Genomic DNA, 16,647 nt, shown 5'->3' with positions numbered 1-16,647 from the left:
CCCTTGTCTCCCCCTCCCGACTTGCTCTTTTGTCCTTCCTCTCCCTCTCTCTCCCCCCGTCCAGGATGAGGAGACAGGGAGAGAGAGAGAAAGAGAGGAGAGGAAGGACAAAAGAGTGAGTGTCAGGGGGAGATAAAGGGGGAGGAGGAGGGGGAGAGAAGACAACAAGGAGGGAGGAGAGTAGAGGAATCGGCTGGGGGAGAGAGAGGTGAGGATGCGATGGGAAGGGAAGGAGAGAGGAGGAAGGATGAGGAGACAAAGAAAGGAGAGGAAGGACAAAAGAGTGAGTCAGGAGGGGAAGACGAGGGGGAGGAGAAGGGGAGAGAGGAAAAGGGGGACAGAATAAGACAGGGGAGGATGGAGAAGAGAAAGAGGACATGACATAAAAGATGCTCCAATAGAACCAGTTGTTCCATAGCGCCCCCTGTGGTGTTAATCACAAACTGCACACAAGGCAGAAGGGAAGGAGGGAGGGGAGGAGGAAGTGAGGGAGGGAGGGAGATGAACAGAAACTAGACGTGGACACTCACTCTCGCACTCCTTGACGTCGGTGTTGAGCTGGTGCAGGGCTCCCATGGAGATCTGTCGGACCTCCGGGTCGAGCAGCAGCTGCATCAGGGAGGTGGAGATGTGTTTACAGGCCGACATGCAGGCCGTCTGGGCCACTTTACCCTGAGAGAGGGAGAGACAGACAGACAGACAGAGAGAGAGATTAGGTGTCAGCAGTGAGGAGGAGTGTGACATCATCCTGGAGGGCGCATCACTTCCTGATCACCTGAGCGTCTCCTCCCAGGTGCAGTCCGACTGTACAAGAAGTTTTTTTTAGTATTTACAGAAGCAAAAGTTTTCATGAAGTGAACGTTAACTTCACTAAAACAGACCTTGAAGACATTTTAAAGGAACAGTACACCCAAATTTCAAAATTACGGTTTTACGATATCTGAAAAAAAACACGTGGAAGGAAGCTCGCAGACGAGACAAGTCAACAACTCGAGACTTTAAGTGCAAGAAAATGTCGTATGGATGGACAGACGTCAACACCAAACATCTTAAAGTCAGAATAAAGTTTTTTTTTTTTTAAAAACGAGAGTGGCAGTTAAAGTTAACTGAAATCAAATCACAGTATCTGTCAGGAAAATCGCAATTAGACATTTTCCCAAAATAGTTCGGTTCTGTTACACATCAACACTGTAAAAAAACAGTTTCTGAATATTTTCACCCTGGAAGAAAAAAACTTTTTCAGTGACCTGCAACACAATCTGTGTGTGAACAAAAGGTCAAAACACACACAAACATTCAGACATGCACACAGACACACACAGCTGTAATCAGAATGAGTTCAAGTTCACTTTATCACAAAGGTTTTTCAGTGCATGAAAACACACACACACACACACACATAGAGTGAGCGTTAATGAAGTGTGCTGCGTTCAGGTGCAGTCAGGATGATGAAGTAGCATAATAAGAATAAAAGCAGCGGATGAGGAAGTACATGACAACGCATTAATACAGAAACCAAAACATGTGTTTGCGTCCGTTTGATTGAGTGTGTCCGAGTGTGTGCTGCATGTGTGTGTGTTTGCAGACACGTGTGTGTGTGTTGTCGGTGACTGGCCGCGGCCTCCATCTTGACCTCGACGTCTGCATTCCAACAGAGTGAAGCAAAGAGATGAAAAGGGGGAAGAGGAGAAAATGAGGTAAAGCTTGTAAAAAAAAAAGTGCAGCGAGAGAACATGTTCTGTGTTCTCTACTCATTAAATAACTATTCTGATTCTATTGTTTTCTAAATTCCCTTCTCGAGTTAAGTCCTCATACTCACAAGAAACAAAAACTTATTAAAAAATCATCTTAACCCCTTTAATTAATGTCTTTATGTGTGAAATAAGGAGCAAAAACAAAACAAAACAAACATAAAAATACCTAAATTAACCTTGACGAGACTTTGACGTGTCCGTCTGACACACAAACACACCTTCAGCTGATTGAACACACACCAGACCTGCACGTTTAATCACCTTAATTAATCACACGAGACCAGACACGCAGTCAGACAAACACGTGTGTAATTATGTTTAATGTTTAGCTTTAAGTGTTGGTGTGAATCTGTTTTAATCATGTTATGACACCGTGTGTGTTTACACAGCTCAGTGTTTGTAAACGTCTTCTCTGTCGTCTGCACTAGTATTAATGCTTTCTATTTTTACACTCACATTGTCAACTGATGTAAAACACACTGAAAATTTGCCTTTGTAAGAGAGAGAACAAGTGAACTGACCATTTATCCTGAATTATTTCTGTTAAAACTTTCATCTTTTATTATATGACTTATACTAAACTGCTGGTATTTGTTGTAAATATAGAAAATGATTTTAACTTGTTATATTTTATGTTTTCAGTTATTAGCACTGTTTGAAAATGAAGTTACATGGTTTAAGCCCCCAATATATCAGCATTAAAACTGAACAATTTCATGGCAAAATCATTTAATTTAAATTAAATCACAACATTCGTTGATAAATCCACACATTCTTTCATGTCAAGTTCAACTGTTGTGATCTTTGATACACAAACTGGCTTTTTTGACCAACGGCAAATCATCCTAACAAAAAGGAGAAAGCTATCAAGCTAACAAGCTTTCAGGCTAACAAGCTCAGTCCACTTTAATTTAACCAGCCCTCTGTTGGAGTATAAACTACTCCATTGTTTTGTTTTCAATGGTACAAATACTAATTTTGAATAAACTGTGTGAACTTACCTTCCTGTACACGACTAAGCTAACCACCGCTGCTAACTGACAGTTAGCTAGCTAACTAGCTCTGTTTTGATGACTTGTTTGTAATGTGACTTGATTTTACTTGATGTACAATGTACAAAACAAAAAAGTAAAGAGTCCATGGGAGAAAAAATAGAAAGAAGATGCTAACGACCCGGCTAGCCTAGCATGTTAGCTCACCAGCTAGCCCTGCAAGTCATCCCTGTATCACCAAGGCTCCTACAACGAAATCAACAAGTTACAGTTGAATTTTTCTGGGCTACTTTATGGTATGTTTTTCATTTTAACATCAGCACGTTTTTCCATTCTTGTGTGTTAATCCTTTTCAAAAGGTTAATAGTCTGGTTTCCAGTACAGGTCTGGATGAAAACCACCAGCTAATGCACAGAAATTAATAAATGAACAATGCCTGAAACAAGCTGTACAACACATCAATATCCCTGAAAACTGATCCCTTTGAAAAAAAAACATGAGAAATGACCAAACTCCACGAGTTTCCTGGAATATCCCTCAATAATTTCCAAATTTATAAAAAAGTAATTAAGCGATTGAAAAAACACACACACACATTAATAGACACATTATTTCAAATTCTTGGCTTTCTTTAACAAACTAATAGAGTAATTTCTTAATTTCAGCGACATACTTGAATATCATTTCCTCTGTTTGTTCTCCAGGCAGCAGCTCAACTCGTAATAAACCGATTTCCCTCCTCAGGAGATCCGTTAAATTCATCTTATCTTATATAACAAACCCGACAGCGGCAGAAAGATCCCATTGTAGCCGCGAGGAAAAGAAGTCTGGAGGCAGCCCTCACCTCAAAGGGGGGAAAATCAAATTACACACACGTGCGAGCACATATGTTCAAGAAACACACACCTTACAACCGGGCCGGATATCCTCCTCCAAAACGACGCCGGCCTCTGAACTATGTACACACACATACACAAAAACACACAGAAACACACACGCTACACAACCCCAGGGGTCAATTATCATAGGGGTGAGATTGAGCGTGAAATGGGCTAATTCTATTTACATGTCCTGAACCTGGGCTGACTGACACACACACACACACACACACACACACACACACACACATACAAGTACACAAAAAACACACACACACACAGAAACACACAGGTAGGTCCAGTCTGGCGTCGTCTCAGAGTTTCAATACAGACGACTGGGAACGATTAGCCTGAGGGCGAGATGGAGGGAAGGAGGGAGGAAAAGAAGAGAGGAAAAGAAAGGTGAAGAGAGGAGAGATAAAAGTAAAGAAAAGGAAGGGAAGGGAAGAAAAGTTAAAAAAGAAAGAGAAGAGAAAAAGGAAAGGAAAGATAAAGAAGGAAAAAGGAAAGGAGAGAAGGTAGAAGAAGAGGAAAGAAGTAGAAGAAAGGTAAAGAAGGAAACAAATGAGGAAAGAAAAGGTGATGATAGGTGAAACAAAGAATAATGATGAAAGGTGAGTTAAGGAAAAGGTAAGGGGAGGTGAGGATAGAAAGGGAAGAGAAAGGAAGAAAGGAAACAGGAGAAAGAAAAGAAAGAAGGAGAGACTGAGAGAAAGGAAATTAAAGGAAAGAAAAAGGTTGACGAAAGGTGAAAATAGGAAGGAAGGAAAGGAGGGACTGAAGAGAGAGGAACGGCTAAAAGGGAAGGAAACAATGGGAAGAAAAAGGAATGAAGAGATAGAAAGATAGAGAAAGAAAAGGTGAGAAAAGGAAAACAGGTAAAAAAAAAAAAAAAAAAAAAAGGACAGAGGAAACAAAGGAGAGATAAAGAGGAATGGACACAGCACCAACATCTCCATCCCTCCATCCCTCCATCCCTCCTTCCAGTTAACGAGAGACGTTCATCAAAGAGCTCATTAAAAGCTACTCAGCTGCTAACGGCTGAACAAATAGACAAGAGAGAGAAAGAAAGCAGGCGAGGTGGAGGGGAGAAAAGGAGGTGAGGGGAGAGGATGGGGACGAGACTGACCCGGGTCAGACGAGATGACGGGGGAGGAGGAGTGGAAGGGAAAAGGGGGGAAAGAGGAAGGAAAAGGAGGAGTAAAGAGAGGAATGCAGACAGATGAGAAAGACAGTAAAATATGCTAAATATCTTTCTTTCTCCTGGCACATTTCAACGCTCAGGAGCTGAAATTTGACAGTTTAAGACATTTTAAAGCTCCATTAATCAATATTATTATTATTAATATTAAATCAAATGGCTACAGGTAATGTGAAAGCAGCCTCTTGTAGCTCTACACAACTTTTTACAGCCATTTTAAGCTCATTGTTTTGGTTTTACAGCACATTAACTGTGTGATTCAGGCAAAGTTGGCATCAAACCAGCAACTTTTTAGTTGGTGGAGACCAAACCAGAGCTAAAATAAGGGTGAAATTCAAATTTACAAACATCAGGTGGACAGAAACACAGATAATGTTGTTCAACCGTCAACCCAAACAACTTTTTAAGGGGACAATACGTCTGTTTTGTCGCCCTCTAGTGGCCAGATGTTGACTAATGCAGCTTGAAAACATGATGCCAAAATGTGTGGGGCTAAATTATCTGTGGGTTTGCCACCACGAATGATCCCTTTCACAACACACTTTGTCATCTGATCGATTGTTAATATGAAAGTATTGATTAGCGCAGATTTAAAATTTAAAGCAAATTTTCCTGGAGTCTAATTAAGCTCCTCAAAATCGTGTTCAAATCCAACTTCTGCGGTCAAAAGAAGTCGTATTTTCAGAGTAAACTCATTTGTCTGTGTGTGGTCAAACCCACTACTATCTCGAGTCCTGTTCAGTTAGCTGTGCTAGCGATCGCCATTGACAGTGACAAGTTATTTACAAATACTGGGAGGCAGAGCAGGTACCATATACCATCAAATAAACACAACGAGGGTTCAAGTTAACATGTTTTGCGTGAGATATTTCCACATCTGAGGCTGTGTGAGATCATGTTTGTGCTAAATATAATCTGGAACCTCAAATAAAAAGGACTCAGAAGACTCTTGACAAATTTATCAGAACAACCAGAACCTCATGTGTGAAAGTTTTCACTGTAGTAACAGATTGATGTGCGTCTTCCATTTTGGACACGGCTTGTTTTTGAAGCACTCCCGGCTGAATTCAACCCCTAGCCTCACAACGCATACAGGCAGGTCGACTTAGAAACACACAACAGCGAGGTGAAGCCGGCGCTTCACAATGCCATAACGCACTGATTCACAACTCCTGGAAGGGATTCGACACGGTGTATAATATGCTCTCCATCCATCCAGAAACCTGTCAGTCAAGTGAACAGCCAGTCGGGGGGCAGCCAAAAGTCAAGAGGTGGGATCAGAGCGAAAAGAAAAAATGATACTGATCTGCGACACCCTAGAGTTCTTCGACTAAATCTGTGGCAGGGAATACGATAGTGACGGAGCATTCAGGATGAATCTGAAGGGTTACAGGTGCTTATTCTGATTCACGACCTGGAAAAAAAAAACAACGGGAATCTACTCATGTGTTCAAGACTTAAATTCACATAAGTCCAACCTTCAAATCACCATAAAGGGAGAAGCTCCAGATTTTATTCTTGTGGAACAATCGCACATTGCTGCATTATGGCAGGTGTTTGTTCATGTCACTCAAGAAACACCACAAAAATGAAGTCTGGACTTTTGGGGTTTTGGGTGCATTTTTGTGAGTGTTTTCTCTCTTTGAAAGCAACCTTGACACACACACACAAAGAGCCAGTGCAAGCAGCTTCACTTCAAGGACTTGAAACCACATTTGATCCGACAGACACCAGGGTTGGAAATTTCTTTTTGTCTAGTGGAACGAGTGGTAAATAGATCTTTTTTTTTGTTGGCTTTTCATTTTTTATTGTTTCATGATAGACCGTTTCATGACTCAAATGTGGAGGAAAGCATGCTCTTGTCTTAAATATCAGCTATTGAACTGAATAAATAAAGTTTTAGGAGGTTAGCTGTACCAGCAGGACCTCCAAATGATGTTGTAACCTGCCAAACTTTCTGGTACATTAGCGTAAACGTAAACAAAACGAGGCTGGATTTCCCTCCCTGGTTTTGGGGGGCAGAGATCTTGAGTACATGAACACATATTCAGGCAAACGTGCATCACTTCCTGTTCATGCTGGTTGATCAACTCTTGGAGGCAGGGTTGGGGTCAAATTTAAGGGGTTAAAAGGTCAGTCAGCAGAGGGGCGGGGGGTGGGGGGATGGTAAACATCACTCCGTTACCACAGCAACCCAGATACTCACCGGTAAGGTAGCGTGTTCTATTGGTGTTCCCTACGGCAAGAAACATAAACCGGGAAATTTAGCGGATGGCAAAACATTTGAAACCTGCGTGTTATTAATGGGAGGAATGAAAAGTTGAAGGGAAACTTGAGGGGGTGTAACAACTGCATGGAAATAAAGCTCCTCCATCAAACTGCCGCGAGGGCCACTGGCAGCTTTTTCCACCTCTGTATTTATTGCCCCTCGAGAGAGACGATGCTAATCTGGCTTTGTCTGGCGCTTTTCGGAGAAACTCCTGGACGCGCAGAGCCGCCAAAACCCTCTCAGAAAAACGATCAAGGAGCTTACAAGCCGTAAAATTGGAGTGTTAAAGGTCCAAAACTTCCTTCTCTAATTTTCATGTGATTATTTTCACTCCCCGAGGCCTTTTCTCTACGTTCCCGCCCCCTCTCTCCTGGTTCCATCTTTTAAATCTGAGCTCAATTCGATTATGAGTATTTAGTACGTTAGCGTTGAACTCGGAGCAGGTATTATTAGCTCTTGGACGGGACAACAACTTTCCTCTATTGTGAGAACTTGGGACGACGGACGTGTCTGCGTACCCTGCTGAAGAAATGTGAGCCTGCCGAGTTTCCTCAGCGCACGTCTGCTTCCAACTAGTCGAATTCAGAGCTGTTAAAACAGCCACACAGGCACAAACACACACACAGACACACACACACACTCGTTGCAGGAATGTTGCTGCGTCACGGTGTCAGTGTGTGTGTGTGTGTGTGTGTGTGTGTGTGTGTGTTCGTCTCGGTTGTATAACCCCTCAGATTTTGTTCTTCACAGTCATAAAAACTTAAAACAATCACTTATTCCTGGATTCTTGGTCTCCCTCCAACACCTCAAATCTTCTCTGGCCTCACCCCCACCTCCCCTCCCCTCCAAACTCTGTTCTATTCTCTTCTACTGGAGTTCTACTGTGACTTGTCACGGTGTAATTTTACAAATAAAATCTATATTGAACGCAGTATCTCAGGAATGCCTTGAGGGAATTCCTTCAAATTTGGCACAAACATTCACTTGGACTCAAGGATGAACTGATTACAATTTGGTGGATAAAGGTCAAAGGTCAAGGACATTTGTGACCTTGAATTCAGTCACTAATTATGACAAAATTTCACACAAATGTCTAAAAGGATAAAGGGATGACGTTTTACATAAATTTCTCAACATGGTGACTTGAACACTGGTTGGCAGACACATATAATCATGAGGCGGTGATTCTAGTTGAAACTGTAGTTGTAGTGGTACTAGAAGAGGCAGCATCATCGGCAGTAGTAGCAGTAGTGGTACGCACTATAGTCGTATGCATGACTAGCAAATCAAGTCGTCAAAACTGACCCAAAAGAAAAGCAAAGAGAAAAATGTAAATACAGAGAAATTAAATTCAGGATTCTGGTGCAACAGTGATAAAAACTCGAAAGGTGAAATGACTGCTATGACTACTTTATCAACAGAAAAATAACCTGCAACCCATTTGTCAATATTTCAGATATAAAACGCCAAATGGGAACTTGACAACATTTATGAGGCAATCTCTTTGTTTGGTAAAGGTGGCAGCATCTGGAGGCAACACTTCTTAACCTACACACACAAACCATAGTGTCTGCAGTGATTGGTAACGACATGAGTAATTATAGTCTGTGTGGACCTGCTGCAGTTTACAGGACTGAGACAGTCATGACAGTCCTGTACTTTCTGATTTTTGTCCGTTAAGACCTGAATAACAGAGGTACGGTAAAGGAGTAGAAGCAGGGGCAGCAGCCATCCCATCAGTAGTATCTAATTCATTTCTGAGTAACTCTACTCTTCTATACGATCACCTCTGTCTTCGAGGGTCATACCACCCAGCTTTTTAGATCCATAGCATCTGATCTACTTAGGAGGCCCCCACACCGTGTGTGTTAAAGTGTGTGTGACGGGGTCATGTCCGGGGCTTGCGGGGGCGCAAGGAAAAGCCTCTTAGAAGTGCTGGAAAACACTTAGCTCAACCATCGAGTGTGTGTGGCCATTTGGCCTTGTGACCCGCTTCGACCAAATCTGTGTGCGCAATCATCCTAAAGCCAGTCGGTGTGAGTGTTTGTGTGAGTGTGTTTGTGCGTTGGCAGTGACTTGAAAACTGCCCATGTGCAGAGCAGAGCTAGAGTGTGGGTCACATGGATTTTGGAAAGAGTATGGAGATACTACAGGAGAGCAAGAAAGCAGAGCGATAGATTAAAATACAGAAGAAATCCAGGAATCTCAGGCTCAGGTCCAGTTCACTGTTCGATATATTTGTAAGAAACTACAGTTCTCAAACCATCATATATTCTAATTATCCCTTTGGAAATTAAATTATAAGTCACACGATCCCGTTAAACCCGCTAAAGAGGCTGCCAGTCGACACTTTTGGGGTGAAAACAGTGTTAAGGATTACAAAACGTATCAAATGTAAGAAATCACAAGCAGCTTGAAACAATTAATAATCCTGAATATTAGCACAGTGGCCTAAAACTGAGCACTTGATTTTCAATTAGAGCAGGAAATGCTTAATGTTGCGTCGTATAGTTGATTTTCTGGGAAAATCTGAGACCGTTTCTTATTTACTTTCTGTACTGTTAATGGTGCAATATAAAATCCTGATTGAGCATATAATGTCATTACAGTTGGGGCTGTAGAGTCAATAGCCAGAGCTGGCGTATAATCTGGTGCTGCTGACCTGACCAGCTCACCCTTTAATGAGCTTAACGAGCCCCATGTTAACGATCTAACCCGTAACAAGCTGATACTCTAACGAACTAAAGCAGATTGTCCGGCCCTGTGATGTCTCATGCTAACATGCAGAGAGAGACTGCTGAGTGAGCTTATATAACGCACATCAACACACACACAGTCTGTAGTCATGTCTACGTATTCCAGGTTTATAATCTGACGACGCATGCTAACAAGTTAGCAACACCTGGAGCTCTTGATAAGTAAACAGCTGCTAATGCTAACGTTTGCTATGTAGCCATAGGATTGGGCGATCTGGCAAAAAATATGATGAAAATGTAACTGAAACAAAAACCTGTGATGACTACGATCACAGTTTTCTTTGATAGGACCTTCTATGTAGAGGTAAAAATTAGTCAGTCGGTAGTTTGTGAAAAGTACTTCCTGTCTGGGAATTCATACCTTCAATTCAGCACTTTATTTTCCAAAGACGGGTGGGTAACATGCAACCAAAAACTACTGCCTGACTGGCTGTTGTCATGTTAATGCTGCCATGTGATAGGTTGTTAGAATAAAAATGCCCTGACCTTATCATCTCAATCGCAATTCCAGATCCAGCCCTATGTAGCGATAGCAAAACCCTGCTTTTAACATGTTGCTATGGGAGCAGTAGTGATGTGGTGTGTGTACTAACAGGCAGGTTGGTGAAGACGCTGAAGGTGCTCTTCAGAAAAGCGATCAGGTCGATCAGGTAGTCGCTCGCAGTCAGAGTGCCGCCTCCCTGCACTGCCGCCAGCCAATCGTAATCAGCCAGCTGGAGGAACTGGTCGATCTTGGCGTTCAGGCTTGTGTAGATCTCCGCCTCCGCCGCGTGACGAGCATCCTGCAGGAAAAGTATTGTCAGATTTATTTTATTTTGGAAGGAAGGAAGATTTACTTTTAAAAAGAGGGACGAGGGACATTAAATTAAGGGAAAAGAGTGAGAAAAAGGTTGGAAAAAAGCTAGAAAACAGGAGGAAAATAAAGAAGGGAAGGAGGAAAGAGACATAATAACAAAAGAAAATGAAGTATGAAAATAAAATACAAGCATTAAAAAAGAAAGGAAGGAAGGAAACAACGTGTTTACCTTAAAGGTGGAGGTCCCATACAGCTTGGTGGCATTCACTGTGTCGGGAGGAACATTGGTGATGTTTGATATGAACTCCTCGAGGAAGTGGCAGCTCTGCTCCAGGTGGGTGGTGTTAATGATCACCTGCACCAACTGAAAGTAAACAACCAACCAACCAACCAAACAAACAGAAGACACAAAAATGACACCGTCATTTGTCAACATACAGGCAATTTTTCCATGAAATTGGACCTAAGATGAGCCAATGAGACATAAAAACCAAATGCACCCCTGAATATAAACATAAAGTTTCCTACATGTCTGATTATACAGATAACATTTGATCGTTATATTTCCTCTCCTGCTCTTTTTAAATTTTCTACTATTTTCTGACAAAGTTTCTCTTTAAATAACAATTATGACAAGACAGTAAATGCCAAGAGGTCAGCTTGGTCTTTTATCTTCATTCATGTTTTCTTTCATTTGATCCCACTTTTTGGAAAAGGTGATGAGGAGGAACATTTTCAAGCAAAAATACATTCTAAAAAAAATCACAAAAAATCACAGATATGTTTATTTTCTACAATAATCAGTTGATTGACATTTATAAACCTCCATTCAGACATCTGTCTTCCTCATTATTTGGAAATTCTGTTCTATTTTTGATGAACTTCCCTAATAAAGGATGCAGACACGCTGAATTTTCCATAACACAGCCACCTTATCATTACATCCTGTTCCTGTAAATTAACGACTGTTTGGTCTCCAGGCAGATCGTCGGACATGTAAAACAAACGCGGCGTGGAGAGTGTGGAAAGTAAAAAAAATCACAGCTCGTTCTGCACAGTTATGACAACGACGACAACAACAAAAACAACAGAGGAAAGAGGAAATGTTGTGTTTTTGCGAGGGTAAATGAGCTGGAAATGTTGAGGAGAGTGACCGTTCGAGGAGTTACACTCGAGTTGTGCAATCAACATTAGTTTGTTCCCTCTGAGAGCATTATTACAAGCATTTACACACTGAGGACACACACACACACACACTCATACACACAGAGTACCTCAGCCAGCCCGACATTCTTCTTCTTAATGGCGTACTGCAGACAGTGGCTGAGGGTTCTGGTCAACAACAGATTTGTCGACTTGCGGATCATATCGTCGACCTCCGTGGAGCTGAGGACACACACACACACACACAAACAGAGAATCAGTGACTGTGCAGAAGTGATTTTCTTTCATTTCTTGCAGAGAGAAGCTGCTGCTGCTGCGGTGTCTGAAAGCCAGAACAAACAGTTTAAGTGAATTTCTCAGTCTGCAGTTGGAAAAAGTTTTAAATGTCAGCCAAGTCGAATGAGCACATCACCATGTTGTTAACTGTCAGGCTCATCAGATGTCTAACGTTGTCCTAAAAAACATAATTTAGCTGAAGTTTTGTTGTTTTTTTTTTGTTGCATTGTTGAACGACTCATACAAGTCATTGCGTGTCAAGTTTGTAGGTTGAGATTCCTTCCGTGTTTGCCGTTCATGAGGTTTTTACCAGGAGGTCTTGACCGCTCCAAAACAAACAGACCCGATGATTAAAACTGGAAAAAACACAGAATAAAGTAGTGTTACATTAAAAAAATCTGAGTTTTTCTGGTGGTCTTCAGCGGATACAGGACAGCTTGTTTCTCTGATTACTTAAGAGCCAAACGTCCGATGACGCAGTTACGGAAATCCCTGCTTGAGTTCGGAAACATGACGAAAGACCAGTTGCTCTGAGAGTCTTCCCCTGTCCCCCAGGTGGAACGACGTACATTATTTCAGAGCGTGTAGCAGGCTCATTGTTAAGGTTACATATATCATATGAAAGACAATCTAAGGAATCCATACATACCAAGGATGTCATGCTAGGTTATCGGCCAGGGGATGAAATAACACTCCAAAGTTAGGCTAAATTTTACTGCGGGAAAAGGTCATTTGAATGAATGAGCTTGAGTAGGTTAGGTAAGTTTGTAGATTACTCAAGCAGTTATTTTTGTAAGTACTTCTACTTCTACTTGAGTCATTATATTATAAAGTAACAGTACTTTTACTTGAATACTGTTTTTGTTTACTCTGCCCACCACAGAACAAATAGGAAAAGGAAATTTTAAGACTGAAGTGCTATTTTTCAATTATGTCACCTGCCTCTGAATATATCTACCCACTGCAGTCCTCTGCAGACTGTAAATAGTCATAAAATTACCACCTCTGTTCGGCCAACGAGGAATAAAGACAGCGTGCAGGCCGCCTGAGAGTCAAATTCCCTGTTAAAACAATAGTTTTATGGCGGCTAATCAGACCCACTTACGGAATGTCTGACATACTATCGATTTTGTTATGTTTGAAATGTGGGTGATGTTTGGTGAAGAAACCCAGACACAATTTTAGTGGGGAGTCTAGTGAGGTTTTTCATGGCAACAAAGCATCACCTCCTGTTTAATAACTGGTTCCTGGAAGCAACAACCTGAAGTATGAGAAGTCCGAGGGTTGTAAATACACAAAACACACACACCCACACACATAAAAGGTCAGAGGAGGTCAAACACACATCGTGCAGAGAGATAGAGGGAGATAATCAGCCGAAATGTAAGCGAATCACTTTCTCCACCGCTGCGAGATTATGATGATGATGATGAAGGAGGAATCTGTGTTTTGTGTGATTCCAGAGCCCTGTGGGTAACAAACACATTCCAACCAAATCAGTAAATTGTCTGTGCCTGGAATTCAACCTAAGAGCAAAAACACACACACGCAGACACACACAGACACACACAAATACACCGTGTCGCCTCAGGGAGAGAGAGAGAGAGAGCGAGAGAGAGAGCTGGAATTCCAAACTCAGTCCGTTTCCAAAAAAGCGGAGGAATCCTAAAAACGTTCCGACAATTCAGAGCAGGGGGGGAAAAAATTCCTGGAGCGGCAGAAGTGCCGAGTGGACAAAAATGGAGTGTGTGTGTCTGTGTGTCTGTGTGTGTGTGTGTGGAGAGAGAGTGGCAAAAAGTCAATGTATTATAGTGAACTCCAACACACACACACACACACGCACGTACAAATATAGACACACACCGCAGAATTCAGATTGAATTTCATTATATTTACGCCACCATCAGTCACAATAAATGCACGGTGGTTAAAAATGGGAAGCCAAGTGTCTTCGGTGCTGCCATGTTTACAGCACAACGAGGGTACATGCAGAGGTATTTGCTAAAAATACACAAAGAGCGACAACAGTGACAACAACAAAAAAAATAATTAAAAGAAACGACAGAGTCAGCAGAGAAAACAGTGAGGGGTTAGAGCGCACGTAGCCAGGAAGCCACAGGTATGCACGTACTGTACTGCCACACACACACTCTGGACAGTGTTAAGAAACGTGCAAACACACACACAGACACACAATGAGTGTCTATGCTACGTAGGGGTCCTCACATATAATAGAAATCAACTGCGGTCATCAGTTTGCAAGCCAAGTACACCCTGCTCCCTTTCCCTGTTTCTCCTGATGTCTGGAAGATGGACAGTTTGACTGAGTGGACATGTGTGTAGTTGTTGTGTGTGTGTCTGCCTAAGTGTGTGTATGCACACACAGTGGCAGGCAAAAACTGAGTTCCAGTCATATTTCCCCCCGGCCCTCAAATGGCTCCGTCGCACGACTTCCTACGTCATTTGTCACCAAGACAGCAGTTCTCAAACTAAATGTCACTGCGGTTCAGCCTCTCGGCTGCTCGCTCGTTTAAATAAATGTGACTGACACAGTGTGAAATTAGAGAGCGGCTACTATGAGATCATTTTCTACAATCTTTGAGTCCAAGTTAACGTTTGCGCCAAATGAGAAGAAATTCCCTCGAGGTGTTCCTGAAACATTGAACTCAAGACGCCAAAAAATTAGTTTTTGACCTTTGGCCACGGAATCCTAATCGAGATGAAATTCTCTCTGAACGCTCCTGATATGTTGCAATCACAAGAAGACGAGGTGACACAGTGACCGTGACCTTTGACCTTTGACCATCAAATTCTAATCAGTTCATCCTCAAGTCTAAGTGAACGTTTGTGCCAAATTTGAAGAAATTCCCTAAAGGTGTTACTGACATATTGCTTTCACAAGAACTTGATGGACGAACGGACGATTGGAAAACAATGCCTCTGACCATGGCTGTCACTAGTATGGGTGCATTGCAATGTTTATGATGAATTTCATGATTTCTTAGCTTGATATGGTCCCTGCTCTCTTCATGTTTACCTTCGATTTCTCGAAGGCAGCTCAGTTTTCTCTATTAAATTTTAACTGCGCCTCCTGCTGGTTTTTTCTGTTTAGGTTCTCAGTTCCCAGGTCATGATAATCTAAGGTGCTAGAGTTGAAGGCAACTGGATCTCTTTTAGGTTTCTTGAAGACGTTTCACGTCCATGTGAGCTACAAAGTTCTCAATGATCAATATTCAGTCATTTATTAATTATGCCTATCCCTAGTCGTAACAGCTTGATTGCACTTCGGAAAAGCTGCTGATGGCACCATTGTACTTCTGAAAACAAGCTAGCACCTCCAGCGAGACGTCAGGACTTGACTGACTTACGAACATTATTAATATTACAACACATTTGACAGTGAAATGAAATGTAACAGCATCGCTAAATTAGAAGATTAGCTCAACCAAAAAGTCTCTGTAAGACATGCACGCCTGTTTTTGTTTCTGTGATTGGCTTAACATTGTGCCAACTCCAAAACAAAGCCTGTGATTAGTGGGAACTGGGAACAAGGCTTCATTAAACCAGTTGTAAAAGCACTTTGGCACGAGGTCGGCAGCGGCAGGATCTCATGTGGAAGTGTTTGTGATCAAACAGCCAGCTCGATCGACAAACGCAATTTGATTTTGAATCACTTGATTGTCTTCGCTTGTGTGGAAAAACGTGGCCAGAGATTGTTCTCGCTTCCATCCACGAGTTGCCTGTTTTCTTTCCAGTCTTTTACCTCGAATGGGGGGGTTTGGGCGAGCGAGCTGCTCTTTCTCAGCAACACCCTGCTTAGACATTCGCAGTTCGACACATTCACACCAACGTCTTCTAAAAAGCTGGACCAAAGTTTGGGGTTGAGTGTGTGGAGCTTGGGCATCTGTTTGGAGTGTGGCAGCTCCAAAAACAACAAAAAAAAAGAAGAAAAAACAAGGCGTTGTTTCATCTTCCAGATATTTCCCAACTACTCTGGCTGTGAGCCCAGTTCTACAGGTTGATGTCTTTCCCACAAATGTTCATGCCAACATCACCTCATCTCCTGCTCCTCTTGAAACATCACAGAGCTGAGCAATCTTCCTCACTAAAGCCCTGGCCAAACCACCACCCGGGTCTTCGTCAAACATTGTTTTTGGAAGCCAAAACAACGGAGTCTGTCAGTCATGTTTTAGACGATTCAAGCGTCCTCAATTTCCGCCTAAATTAGAAATGTGAACAGAGGTTGAGGTCAGAGGTTGAGGGGGATCAATGACCACAATCCCAGCTCCGTCGTCCCATCTGCATCCGGACCTGTGCATGCCGCTGCAGTAACAAGATAGCAGTGTGTGCGTGACCGTAAGAAATCAAGCCAGGTCAAATAGTTGGGGGAGTCATTACTCTTGATTGAGAAGAGCGATTAGTTCTCTCTGGTCAGCAAGAGACCGGAGGGGAAACTTGTTGCTTGAAAAACTAGGTCTGTCTGGGACTTTTTCGTCGAATAGAAGGAACATATCGTCAAAAAGCACCAAGATACCTGATTTTACAACTTCTTTTTCCCATG

At 42.2% G+C, this 16,647-nt stretch overlaps 1 protein-coding gene across 2 annotated transcripts in view; it reads right to left on the bottom strand.

Moving 5' to 3' along the window:
- Window positions 1–16,647, bottom strand: part of exoc6b (exocyst complex component 6B) — an 88,217-nt gene that overhangs the window by 34,058 nt on the left and 37,512 nt on the right. Inside the window, exons 16-20 of one of the 2 annotated variants that reach the window (XM_018689344.2) lie at window positions 11,921–12,032; window positions 10,876–11,010; window positions 10,444–10,632; window positions 7,032–7,061; window positions 531–672 (exon numbers count right to left, since the gene is read on the bottom strand). In XM_018689344.2, the coding sequence (XP_018544860.1) occupies window positions 531–672; window positions 7,032–7,061; window positions 10,444–10,632; window positions 10,876–11,010; window positions 11,921–12,032 (608 nt within the window). The remainder of the gene's footprint in view (window positions 1–530; window positions 673–7,031; window positions 7,062–10,443; window positions 10,633–10,875; window positions 11,011–11,920; window positions 12,033–16,647) is intronic. The other variant, XM_018689345.2, reaches the window with a different exon arrangement.

This window comes from Lates calcarifer, linkage group LG14 (assembly GCF_001640805.2).
Source record: "Lates calcarifer isolate ASB-BC8 linkage group LG14, TLL_Latcal_v3, whole genome shotgun sequence".
In the NCBI taxonomy this organism is placed as follows: domain Eukaryota; kingdom Metazoa; phylum Chordata; class Actinopteri; family Centropomidae; genus Lates; species Lates calcarifer.
This window is presented reverse-complemented; position numbering and strand designations above follow the sequence as displayed.